This window comes from Hemicordylus capensis, chromosome 9 (genome assembly GCF_027244095.1).
Source record: "Hemicordylus capensis ecotype Gifberg chromosome 9, rHemCap1.1.pri, whole genome shotgun sequence".
Lineage (NCBI taxonomy): Eukaryota > Metazoa > Chordata > Lepidosauria > Squamata > Cordylidae > Hemicordylus > Hemicordylus capensis.
The window spans coordinates 16602816-16626749 of record NC_069665.1 but is presented as its reverse complement, the minus strand read 5'-3'; the positions used below and the strand labels follow the sequence as shown (position 1 = coordinate 16626749).

The 23934-nt window shown below is 46.8% G+C and overlaps 1 protein-coding gene across 5 annotated transcripts; it reads right to left on the bottom strand.

The window, feature by feature from the left end:
• Positions 1-859: 859 nt before the first annotated feature.
• PDP2 (pyruvate dehydrogenase phosphatase catalytic subunit 2) lies at positions 860-11167 on the bottom strand. Of its 5 annotated transcripts, none has more exons than XR_008311299.1 (4): positions 11034-11167; positions 8326-8382; positions 1519-6528; positions 860-1398 (listed from the first exon to the last, which is right to left on the bottom strand). XR_008311299.1 is itself a non-coding variant. In XM_053271403.1 (4 exons), the coding sequence occupies exon 4, from the start codon at positions 6487-6489 to the stop codon at positions 4873-4875; it is 1617 nt and encodes a 538-aa protein (XP_053127378.1). In that variant the 5' UTR covers positions 6490-6528; positions 8326-8382; positions 9742-10325; positions 11034-11148; the 3' UTR covers positions 860-4872. The 5 variants fall into 5 exon arrangements, 4 of the variants coding, with proteins under 4 accessions (XP_053127378.1, XP_053127379.1, XP_053127380.1 ...); XM_053271403.1 differs by adding an exon at positions 9742-10325 and having other exon boundaries at positions 860-6528; positions 11034-11148; XM_053271404.1 differs by adding an exon at positions 9976-10325 and having other exon boundaries at positions 860-6528; positions 11034-11148.
• Between the last annotated feature and the right edge of the window lie 12767 nt (positions 11168-23934).

Sequence of the window (23934 nt, the reverse complement as noted above, 5' to 3'; positions counted from 1 at the left end):
TTATCCAAGCCCTAATTCAGTTGATCAATCCTAGCCTTCCCTGCCCCACCCTCTGTTTAGGCCGACATACAAATTAAAAGTTGTGCCGTCGAGTTGGTGTCGACTCCTGGCGACCACAGAGCCCTGTGGTTTTCTTTGGTAGAATACAGGAGGGGTTTCCCATTGCCATCTCCCGCACAGTACGAGATGACACCTTTCAGCATCTTCCTATATCGCTGCTGTCCCATTAGGTGGCGACACAGAGATTAAATTACTCAAGAGTACTACTCAGGAGCTACTCTAAGGGACTACTTAATTTCAATAGGACTTCCAGTGAGTGATTTAGTGAGGATATCAGCCTTAGTGTGTAATTAAATGGCCAGATGGATTCATATCCATTCAGAATACCATTAGTAGGTCTGTTTACTCAATCATTTGAGTTGAAGTTTAACGTGGGTTAGTGGCGCAGAGGGGAAATGCTTGACTAACAAGCAGAAGGTTGCTGGTTAGACTCCCTACTGGTACTATATTGGGCAGCAGCAATATAGGAAGATGCTGAAAGGCATCAGTCTCATACTATGCAGGAGAGTGGCAATGGTAAACCCCTCCTGTATTCTACCAAAGACAACCACAGGGCTCTGTGGGCACCAGGAGTCGAAATCGACTTGACGGCACACTTTACCTTTACCAACATTAATGCGATTGTGTGAACCCATGCCAAGATGGGAGACCAATCACTTCAGTGTTGGTAACCCACATTAAACCAAGATGATTCAATCGATTATGTGATCAAGCCTAAAATGTAAGACACTGATTTTAAAACTTCAACACCCTCTGAATAAGGCACAGAACAAGACAGTCAAACCAATTTCTTAACACATTTTGTGTGTCCCAGTGTTATACTTTAATTCTCAAATACATATTTACAATGAAGTTAGAAAAGCACAAAGACTAGAAAATAATGTTTTAAATTACTGTATAGACATTTAAATAATATTCTCTCTCACACACACACACAAAGAACAAGAGCAACAATACTATTAGTTCCCCCCTAAAACTTTTCTATAATGTAACCAGCATGACAAATATGCAAAAGGTTTTTAAAATGATAATACAGTCACACAGAAGCAAAGACATTTTCCTCGATAGTAAACATAATTGTTTGCCCCGCATTATATAGTACTGTTCAAAAGGAGAACCTCTGTCCCACCCACTTCCATTTATTTCCAGCAACTGAGTGGACCTAGAGAACACAATATACTGCAAATCTCTTGTTACAAACTCTACTGAAATGAACTGTATAGTCCTTGGGGATTTTGCCTCCAGAATGACATATGCAGGCATGATATATTGTACTGAAGGCAAGCTCTTACCATTTCAGCCCAGCTATAGCATTACAATCAATAACAAGAGGCCAACCTGAGGGTCTCCAGGTGTTGCCTACAACTCCCATCATCCCCAGCCACAACTGCAGCTGGGGATGATGGGAGTTGTAGTCCAGCAACAGCTGGAGAGCCTCAGGTTGGCCATCCCTGCAACAGATATTTAGAACACAAGGCTTACAATTGAAACTACCCAATTAAGAAGGGGAGAATTGTTTTCCTGAAGCCATCAGCCTTCCAACACATCCCAAAATTTGACACACAGCACAGAAAATTCCATCTGCTTGACCGTTCCTTGTTAACAGTATTGCTGCAGTTACAGAAAAGGAGGAATGTGTGGAATGGTATCATTTGCATGACTGTTCAGGACTCACTTTGAGAGGCTCAGCTTCTGCAGAATGTTAATTACCACACTCTGGCACAGAGTTGCTTGCGAGAAGTGTATTTTCACAGTAAAAATTAAAACAACCTTCAACATAGTAATTAGCAAAATTAACCAGTACAGGAGAACATAAGATTCATCAACAAAGGAAAAAGCCTTAGATTTAAGTGACACATACTATTTATTATGAACATGACACAAAAATCCCACTCAATTATGTACAACAAATGAAACCACAAGGAAAAAAGCAGCTATGAAGTACATGGAAGTTCATTAATCTGCATCTGTTAAAAGCAGGCTTGTTTCCTTGATTATGATCTAGCACAATACTTGGGAACATTGCTAATAAAAAAAGAGCACCTAGCTATAAGTCATCAATAGAGAATAGCAATATTTTATGAGTCCATTTGTACAAAACAATGCATAGAAGTTTTGTTTAAAGTGCTGGCAGAAAGGCAAACTTTCAATTTAAATGTTTTCCAAAGTTGATTCCTAACAACACATGTAATGTTGCAATTCTATAGACCTTTGAGGTCTCAGTACTTGTTGCAATGCTAGCCTGGCTCTTAACCATTTTCTTTCCCTTTCAGAAAAGACATGTCTGCAAGACCACAACCTATACCATATCTGGAACTGGAGGAAGACAAAACCAGGTCTCTTATCTGCATCATCAGTAGTTGCAGCTTCATACCTTTCCCAGCCCTACTGTTTGTTTCTTCTTTTTTCATTTTTCCACAGACCATGCCACATAAGATTTTAATTCCCTCAGCTTTATTCCTAACTATACTATCAGATGGCCTTCAAACATGCCCCAAACTGACAGGACAAAAAAAATTCCACTTGCTTGAGCATTCATTGTCCATCACAAGGTTGTTCTGTTTTGTCTGTAGCAGATTTAAAAGCCTCAATTCTTGCCTTGATGTTGTGAGCGAAGGCTTTGAGGGTTTTTTTGAACTGAGCCAGATACTCACTTGATCTGAAGTACAGGGTTAGGTTCTTCCCTGCTTTGGGATTTCCAACTATTGATGACATGTAATATTACAGAACACCAAGGGTGGCTTCACACAACTGGCAGCAAAAAGGCAAATGTAAGGAATCGGAAGCGTGCTATGTCGTGTGAACCCACTCAGGTCTGCTTCCCAAGCCATCTGCCCGACATTCTACCAACTTTCGCTGTTCATTTGGAGCCCCCACAAGATCTGAAGTTTGGTGGAGAAAATCAATGGAATGTCGGGCAGAAGGCTCAGGAACTAGACCTGGGCACATTCGCACAACATGCCCACCCCCGGACTGCGGGCTCACTGTTCTTGAAATCTGACCGCCATTTCCCTGGGCAGGGGACTTGCTGACAGCCATATGAAGCCGCCCTAAGAAAATAACTTTTAGGGATCCTTCCTCAACAAGATCCAGACAAACAACCAGCACTGTATGAACTACTCCATTTCTATTTAGCCTACAGGCAAAACTTGAGCCATCCATTAAAAAGGAAGATTGGCTTGCATCACTTCCTAAGCAGTTCAAAAGCATCACATTTTTAATGTTCCCAGCTAGGCAAAGATGGATAGTGTCCATGGCAATTGTGTTTCTAAAAAATGAGCAGAACCAGTATAGGTTCAGATATGCTACATCTCTTGGGACAGATATTTTATCTGCATTCATGACATTTTGCCAGATGCTTTACAAGTGTGCAACACAGCTAAGAAAAGCCATCAGTTCTGAGGCTCAGGGTAGTAGGGGGAAGGCAAATTTCCATAGGCTTGAGAAATTCTGAGGCACAGGTACACTTGGTACTATGGCAGCAGAGGCAATCAACAGGAGCCTTGAATCCCCATAGTACAGTATGAATGTGTCCAAGCAGCAATTAGTCCAGTGCATAAACAGTGTCACAGTCAGGACAAGAAGGAAGCTCCTTTTCAAGCTCTAAACAAGTAACAACAGAAAGCCAAGTAAGAAAGCCAAATTGAACCAACTTTTCCTTTTAAGTGGCTGCGCTGTTCAGAGGAAGCAGCCTTCCCTGAGAGGAAAAAGAACATGAGCTAACCAAGAGGATTTCGCATACTCCCTTGTCAGCAAGCCCAAATGGAATGTTGCACTTTGTGGGAAACAATCCTCTGGAGGCTTCCCCGATACAAGCGCCTCCTGTGCAGCTACCAAGTGCAACTTGCACAAGAGCAAAACAAGGCAGATGTCCCCTAAACAACAGGCTGGTTCTCACAATCAGATGCCAAGGAGGATTCTGAAGCTGTGCACACTCCTGAAAACAGACCGTGTGGGTGACGGAAGGGTCAGGTGAAGGACTGGGAAGCGATTGTGTACAAGAAGCAACCCTGGGTGGGCAGCAGACCTGCTCCACCCTAGATCACCAATGTGGTTGTCTGTACTGCCTAACTAGGATTGCTCCTCGCACATGATCACTTTACAGGCCGCCTTCTGACACTACCGCCACCAGTGTTCCCTCCAAGAGGGATTCCCAGATGTTGTTGACTCGAACTCCCATAATCCCAAAGCAAAAGCCACTGCAGCTGCGGATTCTGGGAGTTGTAGTCAACAATATCTGGGAATCCCTTTTAGAGGCCATGACCCACACAATCCATTTTCGAGAGGGCACACGGCTTTGGAATTGTCGTTGGGAGCTCCTCCACCTCACATCTGATTGCAAAAGCCAGCCCAATGCATTTTGGGAGTGCACGCTGACCGAGATGACCACCAGGCTGCATAAGGAGGCTGATTTTTATATCTGGGCTTTAAATGAAAAGCCCTGTCCATCATCCTGCTACTCTGTTTCTTCAACCACACAAGCTGCCTTTATTCACAAAGAGGCACTTCCTACCCATTTCAAGGGCCACCTGTATTTGGATCCTGCCTTCACTAGAACTTTAAACAATTAGAACCCCTCTCACACACCCTTTGGCAGAAACGTGCCCTCCCCAAAAAGGATGTCTTTGTTCTGGAATATAAATAATATTAACATTAACTCTTGATTAAAGAAGTCAAAATTAGGCTACTGCAGACAGGACAGAATTTGCGGGTCTTCTGCACAATGTCATTTCTAGGAATTTAGCCAACAGCTAACAAAAAGGCCCTAACTGATCCCCAGAAGTAATGTGTCTAGTTAACAAGACAGGCTCCTTACTCATTCTCTCTGTAGTAACCTTCAATTGTATCTGAATTAAAATACACCACAGTAGCTGTGATATCATCCCTATACATGCGGGCCAGGTCGTCAGGAAGAGTCAACATTGCCACAAGCTTCTCCGGATCAACCTCGCCGTATTCGTTGTTGCCGATCGCATGCCGGATGAGGTGGGTAGCCACGTTATGGTCGTAGGAGTGGACGTGCCTGGCTTTCCTCTGAAGCAGCAGGTTTTGCATGTAACCCAGGTTGGCTGGCTTCTTAAAAGTAAGCTGTGTTTTTTGGACGGTGGCTTCCAGCTGATGCTCTGCAACTAGTCTGACCACTTCCTCATTGCTTAGCATGTCCCAGAGCCCATCTGAAGCAAGAACCAGAAATCTGTCCTGCCGCCTTATTTTGTGGTAGGTGACTTCAGGCTCTGCAGTTAGATATGGGGGCGTGTGATAGTTTGGAGGAACATACTGGTAAATGTTCAGAGCCTCCGTGTCGCAACCATTCCCAAGCACGCTGTACTGTAGCTCCCGGCTCCACTTGAATCGGACGTCTCCAAATGCTCTGGAGGGCATGAGGACCCCCAGCAGCCTGTTGTTCACAATGAGGCTGTCCTCTTCGGATGTTGGGTGCTCCCTTTTTAACCTCGAGATTTCCATTTTGTTGAAGGCATTGTGGTCTCGAGTGAGGGGGAGCGCAGACCACGTCCCATCTTCGTTTTGAACCCCTACAATCGCTCTGCAGTCACCAGCATTTGCAACATGTAAGTGGACACTGTCAACATGAGCCACACATGCTGTCGCACCCGAAAAAGCCACCTGAAGAGCGATGTTTCTGATCAGTTCGTTTTCGGAGGGAGCTTGAACCTCCAGCGATATGTCCGAATCCAGCCTCTTAAACGCATAGATCAAGGCTTCTTCTACAGAAAGGGCCGATTCCATGTCCAGGTTCAGCAAGTCCTGCCAATAAACTCTGAGCTTTTCCAGATACAACGAGGCAACCTCTTGGAAGAAGCTGTCGTTTGGGTGTTTGTACCACTGCAGGAGAGGCAGGACGGGTTTCATGGACTCCATGGCAAACTCAATGTCTTCCAGCGTTTGTTGAGAGAGAAGAGAAACAGCTATGTAAAAAAACAGCCTCTCGCTGACCGACTGGGCACAGGCAAAACCCGCATGGCCATCAAAGACCCCAAACATCATCCCTCTGGTCTTCAAGCATGCAGCTGCGCTTCTGCGGTCCTCACTTGGGGCATTGGCAGCCAAGTGGTTACTCTCGAATTTCAACACAGAGCTAGGGTTTTTTCCATCAAATTCAGGTACTGTATGGGACAACTCACTTGCCCTTAAGATGTCATTGATTTGCGACGGTGTCAGATGGAAAGAGAAGTCGTCTTCTTCTGTTGAGGTATGGCGCAACACTTTCCTCACTGAGAAAATGCTGTCCATGGTGCAACTGCAACTTGCCAGGAGAGAAGAAAAAGGACCTCTGGCAAGCAAGCTCCTCCATATTGCTTTGTTCTGGCTTGAAACGCACCTGGAGTACAAACGTCCTTTTCCATGCAAAGTGAAGACTGTGCTTCTTGCTGAGCTTATAATCCAGGTGGACATAGCACTGGACATCATAAGAATAGCCCTGCTTTAAATCAGGATGTTTTGAAGAGCCTACAGGTAAAAATAAAGCTGCTGTTAGAATTAGAAAACATGCAACATTACTTTGTGTAATCTCCATGACACTGATTTGGACTGACAGGCTGTTGAGGATATAGAAGTTTTACGGAGGGATTTTCCATAACTTAATTAGAATGCACTAGTGGTCTTCAGAACATTGCTGGAAACTGCCCAGAGATGGAAAATTGGGGCAGTGTACAAATCAAATAAGTTTTAGCCAGTTGCAGAGGTCTTCATCCTGATATCCCCCCTCCACACACACAAATGGAGGAAAAATTGTGTTAGTAGCAAGTTAAGTGGCACAATGGGGAAATGCTTGACTAACAAGCGGAAGGTTGCTAGTTTGAATCTCCACTGGTATGTTTCCCAGACTATGGGAAACTCCTACATCAGGCAGCAGTGATATAGGAAGATGTTGAAAGGCATCATCTCATACTGTGTGGAAGGAGGCAATGGTAAACTCCTCCTGTAGTCTACCAAATAAAACCACAGGGCTCTGTGGGCATCAGGAGTCAAAATCGACTCAACGGCACGCTCCTGCCTGTGGGCTTCCAGCAGCATCTGGTGGGCCACTGTGTGAAACAGGATGCTGGACTAGAGGGGCCTCCTTGGGCCTGATTGAGCAGGACTGGTCTTATGGTTCTTAAACCTGCGAGGACATGAAAAGGATCGTGTACACATCTCTAATTAAATTTAATTAATCTGGACATTAAATCCAATGTTCTCTTTTCAAATCCTGTTTTCCTCCGTGGTTTTCTGTCAAGTGATTAGTTAGCCAATGTGTCAGATAAATGCTTTTGTTGTGCCTCATCAACATACAGTGGTATGTAAATATGTCACATTTTTGAATATGTAGCTGAAGACACCTGTTCCCTGGCTTGATGCAACATGAGAATCAATGTGTTGATTCTGCTGAGCAAGACACTGCCAGCTCCTGGTCTCCAAACACCACCTCTTTACTCCAGTGGAGCAGGACAGTAGGCCTTTCACCGAACCTGCATTCCTGTAGGTACAGAATTCTGCTTACTGACACAGATATGGAAGGGTTAATGAACTACTGCAGCACTGGTACAGAAGCTGCCACTGTCAGCTACTATCTCACCGCCCAGAGCGTTTAAATCAACAGGCATTTCTCCAGGTCAGGGGGCAAGGTTTTTATGAGCTGAGGGGAACCTGTTTCCCCTGCCTTCCGACATTTGGCCCAAAATTATGTTAATGTGACGAGCAAGGTCTAACTTGCTCATCACCCATACTGACAAGGGCCTGCTATTCGGGATGAAGGCAAGAATCGTGAAGCCTCTTTTTCCCATGTAACAGAAATCACACTTGACTTTTTTTCTTGCATTCTCTCCATCTGTCTGGATTATTTTTATTAGAACAGTCAGCTACAGTATGTTTCAAAAGGCATTTCCCCCCTACTGCCTCCACCTAATGGCACAGTAGGGAAATGACTTGACTAGCAAGCCAGAGGTTGCCGGTTTGAATCCCCGCTATCCATATCAGGCAGCAGCGATATAGGAAGATGCTGAAAGGCGTCATCTCATACTGTGCAGGAGATGGCAATGGGAAACCTCTCCTGTGTTCTACCAGAGACAACTTCAGGGCTCTGTGGGAGCCAAGACACCGACTCGACAGCACATTTTACCTTTACCCTCCCCTCATTTGTCATTCCCCAACATCCTTCTCTCTCTCTCATGTCTTTCCTCTGCTTACAATCAATACTGTTCCCTTCTGTTTATTAAAACAAAAAGAACAGTCGCAGGAGTTACAAAACAGATGGCCTTTGTTTACCTGATTTAGGAAACCACGATCTTTCTGGATATGACCAATGCAGGTGTCCTTATCAGTCTGTTGAAAGTAAAAAATAAATAAGGTATTTATAACAAACAGAGTAAAGTTTATAAATCATGTCGGGACAGAAGGTATCATTTTCCTCCAATAGCAAACTTGGGAGGCCTCATTTCAAGCAGCAGTGAGAGTGCAAAACTTAAACATCATCTTGATGAGGGCTATACCAGTGCAAAGTGAGAACTTTAGAAACAATTAAAAGCCTTGACAGCGACAAACTGTTGGGGAAGGGACCAGTCCTGTTCCTCTCCCCTGCCTCCATCACGGAAAACAACATCAGGCTAAAAACTGGCTGCATTCTGCCACCCCCTCCCCTTCTATTGGGTCGAAGTGCTCAGGTTTGGGAGAATGCAGCAAGAAGGCTAGCCTTCCCTCATGCTTTATCACTCAGATGGTGAACAGCCACCATCCTCATCCTCCTCCATGTGGGTGATCTTGTGGGAGCAAGCAAGCATGAACTGTCCCCTTTGCTAAACAGGGTCTGCATTTGGATGGGAGTCTACATGTGAGCACTGTAAGATATTTCCCTCAGGGGATGGGGCTGCTTTGGGAAAAGCATCTGCCTGCTTACATGCAGAAGGTTCCAAATTCCCTCCCTGGCATCTCTAGATAGGACAAGATTTTTTTAATTGAACCAACAAACTACCAAAGCATACAGTACGTTGCCAAAGCACAATTATATACAAAGTGGTTGTTTGTATATGATATGTCTACAAAGAGGCTGAGAGAGACTCCTGCCTCTAACCTTGGAGAGCTGCTGCCAGTCAGTGTAGGGCCAATGGTCTGACTTCCTGTGTTCCTACTACAGAGAAAAGGGAGAATTGGCTGTCACCCTGCATTCAGATCCTCATGGACCTCCATCTTGTTGCATATCTAAACTCCACCATGGCCATATATGACAACGATAAAACATTAAAATTTATCTAATGTAAGAACACAAGATTGCACATTGCCAGAAGCCTGCTTTGTCATCCAAGGTAATATTTTAAAAATTGATAAAAGTGGTTCTCTTTTTGGCTGCAGCTGGCTATGATGGAGACAGTTTGATTGGAGCTCTTGCTAAATAGCTATGGGGAAGTTTGACAAAGTAAAAAAATCCAGCAGCAACTCCCAAAAGAAAATGGAAGATAGACAAATAGAGAATGCATGAGAAAAACCAAACCATTGCAGAAAGAAACACACAGCACCCACTCCCTCATTACAAGCGACACATGATGCACACATATATACCCATCCAGATTTGTATGTAGGCAGATGTAACCTGAAAATTAGCCATCAAGACTGCAGCAGACCAGAGAATGAATGTTACTTAAATCCACTGCTAACACAATAAAAAGTACAGTAATGGTTCTGACCTACCTCTTCCAAATGCCAACAGGTGAGCAACACACCTGAACACTGAGTATTGGATCTTAAGAATTCCACTATTCCTTCCTTCCGTTGTGCCAAGGGGTGTCCCTTACAAAAGCAAACCAGCTAACTAAGGCTGGCTCTTAAGAATCTGGTTTTGGAATCCAGGACTCCTCCACGTTTATTCCGGAATAGCGTTGCCAAGATCCAAACCTGGCGTTGCAACTTCTCCTTTAACAGCACCTGGTCTGCAGCAATTAGCAAGGGGTCCTCTTTACCAAACAGGGTCTAGCTGCTCCATCATCACCTAGAAAGTTTCACTCAGTAATTGCTGGAGCTCAAACCACTGTCAAGGAAGGGGTGGCCAGCGCCGTGTTTGGTTTTTGCTGGCAGCTCTCTTCGGGAGCCCCGTTAACAACAGCGGCGCCTCAATCCCGCCTTGCAGCACTGACCCTAATAAGAGACCAGGCGGGGGAGCGCGAGGAGCAGGGCAGCCCAGCCATTGGCTGCTACGAGGGGCGTGAGGTTGCAGCGAGGGTGGGCGGAGCCACGGAAACGCCCTGCTGTCTCGCCCAGGCGGGTCTGCTGCACAGCTGGAGAGAGGAAAAGGGGGTCGGGCGGGCGCAATCATAAAGCCAGATTTTTCCACACACACCCCTTGGGCTGAGTGCACGTCGGGCCCGATCCTCGCCCGCTTTGGGCACGGGCAAAGTCGTCCGGAAGTAGCACGACCCCAGCAGCTGCACCGAACCCACGCACGCCTGCCAGCGCGCCCGTCTCAGGCTGCCCCACGGCACGCTTCCCAGTGGGAAAAAGCCATCTTGCACGCGCGGCGGGGCTTCCTGAGATCGGCGGGAACACGCGCGCGCACCCACCCACGGAGGAGGAGGAGCAGGAGGAGGGCGGCGGTTCTCCACAAGGGCGCTTCTCCGGCGGCGGCGGCGGCGGGACTACAACTCCCAGCCTCGCCCCCGCCTCAGCGGCACTGGCTGGAGCCAGTCTGCAGCCGCCGCCCCCCCGCGACGAGGGCACGATGGGAGTTGTAGTCTAGCCACCACCACCGGGGCGCCCGGGCGCGTGAGCGTCCCTGCGTGGGGAAGCCGGCCAGGCGCCCGCAGCAGGCAAACCTGCGGCGCCCCAGACCCCCATGGAGGGAGCGAGGTGGGCCAGGCAGTGCCGCCGAGCGAGCCAGCCAGCCAGCGGGGTCCCCAAGAAGGAGAAGGCACGCAGCCCCGGCCCGTGCTCCCCGCTCCAGGAACCAGCCTCTCCCTTCCTCCTCCTGCGGCGGCGGCGCCCCTTACCTGTGCCACGGTCGGGCAGGCGCCACGGCCCGGTCTGCTGCTCCGCCGCTGCGCGCCGCCTGAGTCTTTCCCCAGCCTGCAAGCGCGCCGCCTCCTCCTCCTCTCCTCCTCCTTGGTATCCGCTCAGGGGCGGGCCGGGCAGCGGCTCTCTCCTCCCCGGGGGCGCCTCGCCCCGCCTCCGCCGTCCTCGCTTCACCTCGCCCTCAAGCGCCTCCGCCTCAGGGGCTGGCGGCTGCCCGGCTTGCCCTCCGGGAGTATGCATGACCAGGCTCAAGCAGCCATCATGCTCCGGACACATTGTGCGAAAACCCACTATGTTCCCTGGAGAAGGGAGCAGTTAACTCTCTCTAACCCTTTTCTTAAGAATGCTTTGGTGTATAAATGGGCTGCTTCGGTATCAGGTCGCTGTCCTGCTTGGAGCGCGAGCCGAGCAGCACCTTTGCTACTTAAGGGCAAATAAAACTTTGATCTTAAGTCCTCTCATCTGGGCTGATTATTGGGCTCCATCCGCCCAGGAACGAACCTCCCCTATTGGGGTCAGGGGTACCCCAATACTTCAATAATGCTGGGTAAAGTGGAAGGCAAGAGAAGAAGAGGACGGCCAGCAGCTAGGTGGATGGGCTCGATGAGGACAGCAATGAATGCACCACGGAGAGATCTTAAAGGCCAAGTTGAAGACAAGATCATCCTGGAGAGAGTCTATCTATGCGGTCGCTAAGAGTGGACATGGACTTGATGGCGTATAATCAGTCCATCGGATCAGGTGGCGCGGCGTCCTGCTGCCCTCATTTCTTGCTGCCCTCTCAAGCCCTCAGGGCTGGCAGATCCAAACAAGCTGTGGCTTTGGCTCAGGGCTGCTCAGCTTTGGCCCTCCTGCAGATGTTGGCCTGATTGATTGATTAAGTGGCACCAAGTCGGTGTTGACTCTTCTCGACCAGGCCTATAACTCCCGTAACCTCTGGCTGACTGAGCAAGAGGCACTTGGGCTCCAAAAGCAGGAAGTTTAAATGCCCTACTTTTGGAGCTGGTTTGAAATAAACAACAAACAAAAATTGCACGGCAGCTTTGCTGTCACAGGGGGGGGGAAGTATTAGCCCCCCCTTTTAAAAAGTGTGCCTCTGGATGAAAAGGATTGGGAAACATTGCCTAACATTGGTAACATCTGTAAAGCAAAGCCATGTATGGCAAGGCAGTCAAACAAAAAGCCTAGGAACCTCATCAGACACCTTGAGGTCTCCTGTGTGGCCCACAACACACACATTTGTCACATGTGAGAGGTTTCCAAACCTTCATCAAGGTTAGATTGCAAAGGCCTGGACTACATGCAACTACTGCAAATAGTCATGGCCCAAGGTCTTGTGATTAATTTATATTGTAAGTGGTCAGAAGCAAAGATAAAACACTGCTAAGTTAAAAAGCCATTGCATTTTTGCATAAATACACTTTTATCAGTTAAAGCAATTAAGTGTGCAGCTCATTCCTCAAGGTGCTCTTCCTGGACAATCCCATTTATGGTTTGACTATCTGCAAAGATACTGGGCACAATCATAAAACACTTTATACTATCAGTTTCAACACTGTTTACTTTTTTCTTAAATCACCACCATAAAATCATATACATCTAATTTGTAAAATAGCATTGATCCTGTCCTGTGTTCAACCTCCTCTATACAGTGCACGGTACCTGAAAAGTGCAATGGAGGCCTTAGCCCACGCGCTATCCTGTGCGTAAAAGATAGTCCTTGAAGAAGAGAGTGCAAGATAATCGCTCACCTTTGCTATACCATAGAACTTACTGTGGGGTGGGGGGGAATCTGCATATTAGGATCTTTACTCCAGTTAAGATATTTGGGTTTTTTTACATTCTTGTAAAAAATTTACATTCTTGTGCATTTCACTATATAACAAATTTCATTCAGAAAATGGGTTTCAAGAGTTGTGGAATTGTCAAAATATTGTAAAAGTGCAACATTTTCTTTTTATTTTGCAGTGATGCTTGTTAGTGCCAATTAACACAGCCTGGCTTATTCAGTATGCTACTGAAGCTTACAAGACTATAACACTATAACATTACAAGACTATAACAGCTTTGAGAGCCCTGATGGGGTATGAGGCCCGAGGCAAATCAGCCAATGTGAGATAGCTTAATAATCTTACTTTCCAAAGGGGATTCTCTCATCAAGAATGTACTGTAAGGAGAAATTCCACTGTGCTGTATTAGGACAAAATAGCTTCTGCTACCCTCCTGCAAAATGTGAGGGGGCCTTGCTCAGTGGTAGAGCATATGCATTTGAGTGCAAAAGATCCCAGGTTCAGTTCCTGGCATCTCTAAAGATGTCATAAAAGAACCCCACTTCTGTAGTCATGAAGAGCTGCTGTCAGTCACTATAGACTACTAACCCAGATGGGTACAATAAGGCAGGAAGTACTCCAGAGAAAGGAAAATATTAAAGGTCAGTGCCCTATTCTAACTACTCTGTCTTCTCATTTTCATAAAATTTGATCCTCCTCACATAATTCTGCAACAAGCTCTCAAAAATACCCTCTTTTTCTGAGTTAAAAAGTGCAATCTAGCCTCCAGCCCTAATGCAAGTTGTTCCTCACATAAATTGTTTTAAGATTTTGTCTTTTATTGCTTGAATGGAAAGCACCGGTACTTCTGCAAAATTTAACGATGCTGCTGGTTGTGGTGGGAGGAGCAAATTTTGACAACCTCCCCTTCCCCAGGAAGCGGTCTGTGCCACACAAAAATATGCCTTACAGCCCTTGGGGACATATTTTTGGATGAGCCAGAGGGCTTCCAGGGGAAGAGGAGGTCACGGAAATCCCCCTCCCAACACTAGCACTGGTGCAGCGTTAGTCTGAAACTCTTAAGAAGCACTGGTGTTACGTTGGTGCTTTTCCTATTGCACCAAAGCTCCATTAGGATGTCAGCCAGTGGTTTGTTTAGGGCTAAAGCCAGGCATGTGGCTACTACTGAGCACAAGGCAACAAGTGTCCCCAGGCTGCCACTTCTAGCACTTCTGGGGGCCACCAGAGGTTTGCCTCCTTCTTCCCCCCACACCTTCGGGGACCTCTAGATGCTCATCGGCCCCCGCTCTCCCCACGCTCGTAGCCACTAGTGGCAAGACGGGCACACTGCCCCTTTGCTGCTGCTTCTCAGCACTTTGTTCACACACTGTTTGGGTTGGCTCAGGTGCATTCTTTCTCTGCTCGGCAGAGAGGCAGAGAAATTAATACACCCAACCCGCCCCAATGGCATGCGGATGAATCACAAGAGTGCAACTATCTCGCCTCTGTTGGCCATGCCCCTTTGCATATGATGTCACACACAGGGGTGTGGCTGGTGCACACATGCACAGATCAACATGGGAGCTTCCAGTCAAGCTTATCCCTACACCCCTGGCTAAAGCAAATTTTGAAGCAGAAACTTCCTGGCTCAGAACTCATACTCTTAACCACTGCACTATCTGGTTTATTTCCACAAAAGGGTTTATGCATATGATGTAGCTAATCCAGATTAATCCCTTCGCTTGCAAGGGGTGAACAGTATAAAAACAGAAAGCCCTTGTGCTTAACCTCAACTACCAACAGGGGCAAGCTATAAAAAGCATGTACAGTTCCAATATGAACGGCTTGAGTTATGCAAAGAAGCTATTCCAGGTTTATCCGTCTGCATGTGTCAAATAAAGCCTTGGAATTATTAATAGAAACCTCTTGAATTTGTTTAACTCTGTGCGAGCTTTGTCATTTCTGCTGAAGGACAAGCCATACTGTTTGCAACAGAAAGGCCTATGGCACTACAGTTCACCCACAAAGACAAAATAAATCCTAGTTTCATCTCTCTATTTTATTTATTTTATCATTTATTTAAAATATTCCTATACCACCCCAAAAAACCCGTCTGTGTGGTTCACAATTAAAATCATTTAAAACATCAAATCAATTCACAATTAAAATCATTTAAAAGATTAAAAACATTGAAAACCCATTATTAAAATGATTTAAAACTATAAATCTAATTAAAAGTCTGGGTGAATAACTGTGTCTTCAGTGCCTTTGAAAAAGTTGCCAGAGATAGGGAAGCTCTCATTTCAACGGGGAGTGCATTCCAAAGTCCAGGGGCTGCAACGGAGAAGGCCCATTCCCAAGTAGCCACCAGGTGAGTTGGCAGCAACCGCAGGTGAACCTCTCCAGATGATCTTAACAGGCGGTGGGGCTCATGGCGAAGAAGACTGTGAGGCAGATCTCACGATCCAAGAGACCCGCCTGGGGAGGGTGAGTGGGGGAAGTGGGCTTAGCCTGCTCTCCTCGCACCCGAGCATGGCGACAGCCCTGGGTGGCTGGATTGGCCGCCCACATGACTGCCGGCTCCGTGACGGAACCGGCAGGGGCTTGGAGGATCGGGCGCTGCACGGCCCCCAGAACCTCCAGTATGCCCTGCGTGAACGCACAGGGCATACTGGAGAGACCCCCCGAGCTGGGAGGCTGCTTTTCAGCCTCCCACTGGGGGTATACTCATGAGTAGCCACAGCATGGAGCCATGCCGTGGCTACCCACGATTTTGAAAACTGGGTTTGCGGAGCGCTCGCTCCACAGACCTGGTTTAAGGAGCTGGCTACAGAAGTGGGTGACCCACTTTGACAGAACTGGGCTCGGCTGCGAGCCCGGTGGATTTGACAATCGGTGGGAAGCGAGCTAAGCATCCTTAGCCTGCTTCCCACTGAGCGTCAGAATAGCTTCATTCTCTTAAATACCCAGGGCCTAAGCTGTTTAGGGCTTTGACCTCCAACATATATGGGGAGTCGGGGACTCATTCACCTCTTTCACAGAAGACTTCTAGGGGGAGCAAGAACAGGGAAAAGACCCCTGCACAGTGGCAATGAATGACCACCAGACTGTCTAGAGTCTAGCATCCACAGTGTTCCCCCTCCTCCCATGGCCTTGAGTACATAACACTGTCGATAACCTTACTTATGTCTGAAAGGACGTTGTACTGATACTGTCCACAATATACCAAAATGCTGACATTTTAAAAAGAGACGCTCATATTCTGCTCAAGTGAGGCATAAAACCTGACCCTGCAGACTCATCTTGATATAGACAGTCATATTTCAAAGAAGAGCTGCAAATTGTGGGGAGAGTGAGAAGAGAAGAGAAGAGAATGAAGACTGGAAGAGAAGCAACTGCTTCAATTAGACTTGGTTATAGTTAATGCAAAGCACGCGTGGTTTTTCAGCTGCAATCCTTTGCCATTTGTGAAGACACTGAGATTTTGGGATGCTGTTGGGATCTCAGGTGATCCCTAAGAAATGCTTTTGCTGGAGTCAGGGCTGGTGGTGGTGGGCACGACTTGGAAGGGGTTGAGGGCAAAGAGTCCTCAGAATGGTCCCCTGCCAAGCCCACTTCTGCGCCCAAATTGTTTGTGTGGTGGTGGCAGAGTGGATTTCTTGGCTGAGAGAGTCACTCTGTCATTGCCTCCTCTCTCCCGCCCAAACCATCAAGGTGAACCCCACCATGGACCTCAGAGGAGGCCCATGGAGGGTGGTTTGCCGAGGGTCCCCTGAAACCTGGAATTGGCCCTGATTTGAGGGATACAAAATACAATATAAGGAGGTAATCACAGCTACAGTAAATTGGCCTAGGAAGTTTAGAAGAATGTGTCCTTAAACTGTCTGAGAAATATATGAAAAGATGCTGCTTTAAAACAGATGGCAAATGTATACTCATTCTGTTGCTTGAAAATTTTATAGGGAGGGGCTGTCAACGAGGGTTGCCAACTGTCCCTCATTACGCAGGATATCTCTCATTTCAAGGATGAAATGTTGGTCCCTTTGGGACAGCATTTGTCCCTCATTTATTCAACAGCATATAATTCAGTTGCATATATGTCCATGATTCTCAGGCTCTTGATTACCACTGCATACACACACACACCCCAGGCAGCCCCCACAAACTTGTGTCCCTCATTCTGGCAATGAAATGTTGGCAACCCTACTGTCAACTGAGTCAGGCCATTGGTCCATCTAGCCCGCTATTGTCCACTCTGACTGGCAGTGGCTCTGCAGGGTAACAAGCAGGAATTTTTCTCAGCCCTGTCTGGAGATGCCAGAGATTGAACGTGAGACCTTCTGCATGCTAAGCAGATGCTCCACTACTGAGCTACAGACCCATCCTCAGAAAACAAAACAAAACAGCCTGACTGTCTGCATCAGGAGTGTAGCTATCATTGAATGGATGGGTTCAAATAGCTCCTGAGGGGCCCCCAGCTCCTCTCCTCTCTGTTTTCTTCATTGCCTCCTTCACTCCAAGGGGCTGCCAAGAAGAGCGGTGAACACGGGCCTCCTTTCCCCTAGCTACACCCCTGGTCTGTATGTGGTTTTCACAAGCAACAAAACCAGGAGGCAGGAACATAGGAAGCTGCCACCTACTGAGTCAGACCATTGGTCTATATAGTTCAATATTGTCTACTCTGACTGGCAGTGGCTCTGCAGGGCTTGAGGCAGGAATTTTTCTCAGCCCTACCTGGAAACGTCAAGGATTGAAACTGCGACCTTCTGCATGCCCTGCAGATGCTCCACCACTGAGCTACAGCCCCAGCCTTTAGCAAACGTTCCCCATAGCATCGTTTCACAATTCCACATCCTGCAACTCAGTTTCACAATTTCAGAAGGGCATATGTTTCCTAAGAATAGTTTATTTTTACGTTTCAATCATCATTTAAATACTTTGCTTCTGCGTTGTTACTATTACAGGATGCTCCCTTGAAATCGACCTAACTGTTTTTGCGGATAGGCAAAACAGCCCCAATAGGGCTTTTAAAAAGGAAAATTCAGAACTGCACAGTGATATGTGTGTATAATTTGTGAGCATCGCATGCACCATGGCAGCTCATACCAGTGCAGTTTCCTTGTCAGTGCACACATACTTTGCCGCCTAGAGTCATATTCCATGACATTTAGATTTTAGAAGCCTGCTGGAACTGAGAGAAATCTTCAGAATCTGACAGCGTGATTGCAGAAGAGCGTTATATTCATTGGTGAAGAGTCTGTGTGGCATAGTAGTGGAATCTGTGGGAAGCGTCTTTTGCAGGGGGCTAGAAATGGGTACCTCTGATCAGAGAGTTCTAGAGGAACACCTGGACTAATCACTTCATTTTCCTCATTGTTGTCTGTCATTTAATAAGACTTTTGTGTGACTTGAATTTTTGAACCGTATAATACATGTTCTTTTGGAACTTCACTTTATTTATTTATTTTAAGAACTGCACATTTTGTGTTCAGCTGCACATTTTAAAAAGCCCTGAGTAGCCACATTCCACTCTTAATGTATATATTTATACTTTCTCTTTAAAGGATCCAGGTGAGGCCAGGACAAACAGGTTGGCTAAAAAGTCCAGTCACATGCCCCAGTTTTATCAAAGCAAATTCCAGCCTTTGAACCTACAACGTAAATAAAGTAAAGCTACTCCCTACTCCCAGAAATGCAAACAGACTTCGAACATTGTAAATACAGACGGGATAGGTCCAGTGGCTGACATCCAAACTCTGTGACTCAAGAGTAATAATGCAGTTATTCTGAAGGACGACTTGGTTTCAGTAGAACTCCTCATGGGTGATTTAGTTTGGCTGTCAGCTACCGTATCTGGTCAAAAGATACCGTACTTTCTTCCACTTCACTCCAGATGCCTCACTCCAGAGGTCAGCTGCCTACACTCCATTTTTCCATGCACAGCAACAATCTTTGGATGGGACCTTGGTGTGTGAGCAGTTTAGCCTGAGGGCAGCGGGTCACATTTCTTATGCAGCCTAGTTAGTTAGCTTCAAGTCCAGTTTAGGTAGTTTGTGCCTCAGGAGCTCTCCTAGGGACAATTGCTGCACAATCTAATTATATCATACAAATGTGAAAGACACTACAAGCCTCATCTGCACTGAAAGTGATTAGGTCCATTGCCCAGTTTGTGTCATGAACTAAAGCTCAGTTTCACAACATCCACTATTCAACCACCAAATATCATTCCTCTTGTTCCAACTGCCCTTTTAATGAAATCATACGGTAGCCCAGTCCCTGCTGATGCAATCCATGGTTTAGTCCTATTTGCTAAAAGCCTTCTAATTTGACAGGTGAAGGTTCTAGAGTGGGGTGATACCCACACCATGGCTTCTTCACAGCAATCTGGTGAGCCAACAAGCTCTCTCTCATAGAGAGACACTTGCAGTGGAGAACCAAGCCTGTTCGAGTGTTTCTGCCTTGCCCATCTCTTGGTCACAGTAAGCGTGACCAAGACCCACTGGACCTTTATATGCAGAGTACTTTAACTAATTTTCTCCATCATATTTTCAGTATTAGACAGAAACATATCAAACAAAATTGCATCTTTTCTGAATTAAAATATGATCAGGAAAGTATTATGCTTTAAAATGTATTTTCCATTCTCTTTTCTTTTCCATTCCATACTTTTCCATTCTCTTGCAGAGGCTCAGTGTCATATATTCTAATAAAATCTGAATATATGACACCCATAAACATACATATTAAGACATCAGAGCGACAAAGCAGCACACTTGATGACCTGTGGTGGGCTGTTCTCTGGACAACCATCTGTCAGGGATACTGTGACTGTTTCCTGTTCTGAGCAGTGGGTTGGACTAGAAAACCTCAAAGGTCCCTTCTACATCTAAAATGCCATAATTTGATCTCTCCAGCAGTATTCCCTCTAACAGGGATTCCCAGTTGTTGTTGGCTACAACTCCCAGAATCCTCATGCAAAAGCCATTGAAGATGGGGACCTGGGAGTTGTAGTCAACAACATCCCTGTTAGAGGGAACCCTGCTCTCCAGCCTGTCACCGGGAATAGTTGGTCTCTGTTATTTCCCCCCACTCCCAGTCTCCATCAGGGCTATTAGGGTCTGTAATGATGACCTTTCCCGCCTCCCCGCCCCCGGACTGTTATGTGGAAATACATCTGCTTAGAGGCGATTTCCATGAATTTCAACAGACTTGCTTCTGAGCAAATACGTTCAGAATTGCAATGTGGGATTTATAATAGCAAAGCTGTATAGCAAATCATTTTCAAATAGCTGAGACTGAGTAGTGAAAGTTGCCTGTTTGGTAGCACCACGGTGTTTCTGGTGCCTGTCCAGAATGACCTTAAATGCCTTCAGAAATCAAAGGAGGGGTGTTGCTGAGCTATGTGATAAATTATCTAAAAAGAGCTACCGTATTTTACGGACTATAAGACGCTACGGACTATAAGACGCACCTCAATTTTAATCCAGTTTTTCAGAGTTTTAACATATTAAACTGTTAAAACATATAAGACGCTCCTGAATTTTGGCGGATATTTTTCGAGGAAAAAAGTGAGTCTTATAGTCCCTAAAATACGGTATGTGATAAATTATCTTATGGTGTTATCACATGGCCCCTGTTAGGTTCCCAAATTTCTACCTCCACCACCTTTGTGCAACTTTGGAGTCCCATCAGTCCCAGTCGCCTTGCTGCACTTTGTCACTGACACCCATTTCCTGATCATTCACACTTGGCATGCATCTCACATGATCATCTCCTTGAAACTTTCCCCTCTTTGGAGTTCAGTACATGAAAGAATCCAAAATCTACTTTTTATTTAATCTCAAGTGTTACAAGTGTACAGTTACAGTTATGACAGAATGTTTGGAACAATGGTTGCAGTTACTCGGGGACATGCTGCGTACCGAGTCGGACACATGTTCCATCTAGCTTAGGTTTTTCTGCCCTGACTGGTAGCACCTCTCCAGAATTTCAGGTAGGGAGGAGCCTTTCCCAGCCCTAATTGGAGATGCCAGGAATTGAACAAGAGACCTTCTGCATGCAAAGCAGCTGCTCTGTCACTGAGCTACGACACCATCCCCTAAGGGGAATATCTTACAGCAGACAGTACTCACATGTAGCAACCCATCCAAATGCAAACCAGGGCAGACCCTGATTGGCAAAGCAGACAACTCATGCTGACTTTAGGTCAATGGAGAATCCATGATAGGATTCTTTGGGTCACTCAGGAATCCTGAATCTGGCATTGCAACTGAATCTGGATCTGCACGACTGTTGCAAGGTTGCCTCCAAGCAACCGTCATTATTGCATGTTATAACCTTTGGTTCAAAACAATCATACGGACATATTATATGACCCATGAAGCAAACTGCTGTATACACTGAAAAGTGGTGGGTTTATGATTTTATTATTTCTTCTCTCGGTAAGAAATGGCTATCTTTAGTTTCTTCTCTCCAGAACTTTTCATTGGATACATTAAAAGAAAACGAAAAACTACAAATAAAGAACAGACATTTCGGTGTACAGATGTCAACTTCAGTCTTCCATGTCCCACTGTTTAAAACCCACATTCTTATATCTGAGGAGATGCTCTCCCTAAATTGACTCTCTGGGCCAGTCACTTCTCTCTCAACCTAACCTACTTCACAGGGTTGTTGTGAGGAGAAACTTGAGTATGTAGTACATCGCTCTGGGCTCCTTGGAGGAAGAGCGGGAGGAAGAGCGGGATATAAAATGTAAATAATAATAAATTTAATCAGGCACCTGATTTGCATGTGAAAAGTGGGGGGAGGTGGAAATGGATGACTCACAGCCAGAGGTGCTCTTTCCCCTGGACTTCGGGGCCAAAGTCCAGGGCCTCCACACCACCTAAAGCAGGGGCGTAACTATAATAGGGCAAGGGGAGACAGTGGTCTGGGGGCCCACTGCCTTGGGGGGCTCCCCAGAGGCAAGTCACATGACTGACTCCCCCAGCCACACACCTGCCCAGGTGTCCTTCAGTTGTATTCATCCTCCGAAATCGATGTGAGTGTTAAGACCTGGAGCTACCAGAACAGCACGAGCCAGGTCTCACGATCAGTGAGACTCGGTTTTTGCAGGTGAGCGGCGAGAGCAGGCTAAGCCCACTCTCCCCACACACAATCAGGGAGGGAGCCTTGGGCGGCCGGCTGGGGGGAGCAGGGGCCGATCGGACCCCGAAAGCTCCAGCATCCCCTGCGCGAGCTACTCACAATTTTAAAAAATGTGTTTGCGGAGCGCTCGCTCCGCAAACCCGGTTTTAGGGGCAGGCTACTTAGGTGAGTCAACCGCCTGGGAGCCACTGGGCTCAACTGCAAGCCCAGTGGCTCCCACGATCAGGCAAAGTCAGGCTAGGCTCTCCTAGCCCGATTTTGCCTGATCGTGAGAATAGCCACCATGTCTTTCTCTAGTACCATTAAATGACTTGCATCATCCACAATTTACAAAACCTTTAAAAAACTAATTTAGGATATCAATTTTACTATGGTTTTTGTTACCACTATCCAGCCACATTTAAGCATTTAAGATTTCTTGACTTCATCAGCTGAGCTTCAGCGAGAGAGGGGGCCCCATTTTAAAATCTTGTCTCTGGGCCCACTCCAACCTTGCCACGCCCCTGACCTAAAGTAAAGTAAAGTGTGCCGTTGAGTTGGTGTCGACTCCTGGCGACCACACAGCCCTGTGGTTGTCTTTGGTAGAATACAGGAGGGGTTTGCCATTGCCACCTTCCACGCAGTATGAGGAGGAGGTTGAAGACCTTCTCCTCTGCTCCTCATTGAAGGAGTAACAGTCTGCTTCACGCAGGATCTCCTTTCCTGGCAGTCTTCAGACAGAGGCCAGGCAGCCATTTGTCAGAGATGCTGTAGGGTACTGGACACACAGAGGCGTAGCCTCCCTTGAGCAAAAGGGTTCCAAGAACCCAGGCTGCCATACTCCAGGGGCTGCACCCAGTGCCCCAGCCACACCCCTGCATCTGATGTCAGACGCCTGGGGCGTGGCCACATTAGCAAACAGGGTCGTGCGCCCAGTTTGGAAGTGCCATGTTTGCATTTGGAAGTGCCGCTTTTGTGGAGAGGAGAGCCAGCCTTGTGTTAGCACACATGACTGGCCCCCTTAGCTAAGCAGGGTCTGCCCTAGTTGCATATGAATGGGAGACGTGATGTGTGAGCACTGTAAGATCTTCCCCCCTCAGGGGATGGAGCCATTCTGGGAAGAGCAGGTTCCAAGTTCCCTCCCTGGCATCTCCAAAATAGGGCTGAGAGAGATTCCTACCTGCAACCTTGGAGAAAGCCGCTGCCAGTTTGTGCCGACAATACTGAGCAAGATGGACCTACAGTCTGACTCAGTATATGGCAGCTTCCAGTGTGGCCAGGATGGCATCTTTCTGCTTCCAAAGGCAGGGAGCCCAGTGCTGGCTGAAGCTTCTCCTGGAAGCCCAGGAGCTGGCTGAAACACAGCTCCATTTTTGAGAAGTGCAAATATGTGGTGTGGGCCGAATTTTACTTCCAAACGGGGTGTGCGCCCCCCTTTGCTAACATGGCCATGGCCCCTGCATCTGATGTCAGTTGCGGGAGGCATGGTGGAGGTGGCAGGGACCGGCAGCAGCAGGCTGGACAGGGGACGCCAGCATCCTCACCACACCACTGTGGACAAGAGGACCTCCAAGGTCCAGTTCCAACATTGTGTGATTCTACACTCCACTTCTCTCTCCTGCTGAAGCAGTGGCAGGAATGAAACTGCATTACAGCCACAGGCCTAGAGGAAACTCGGCCAGTGCAGGTATATGCTTAAGCTGTATGAGAAACAAAAAAAGCTGAGAGTCAAATTTAAACTTTTGAGAGTACAAACTGAACAGAAGACTCACGATACCTCTGAGGACAATGGAGTTCACTCAAGAGGAACACACCCAGCCTGCCTGGGGCTTTAGTCAAGCAAGACGTCCTTTGGCTTTTTATAGACTCCGCTGCTGCAAGGGCACATCATTGTATTATTGCAAAGTGTGGATGTCTGCAAAAGTATTGTCCCCGCTGCCCCGTTAATTTTAATCAGAAATACTGGAGGACGTTCCCCACT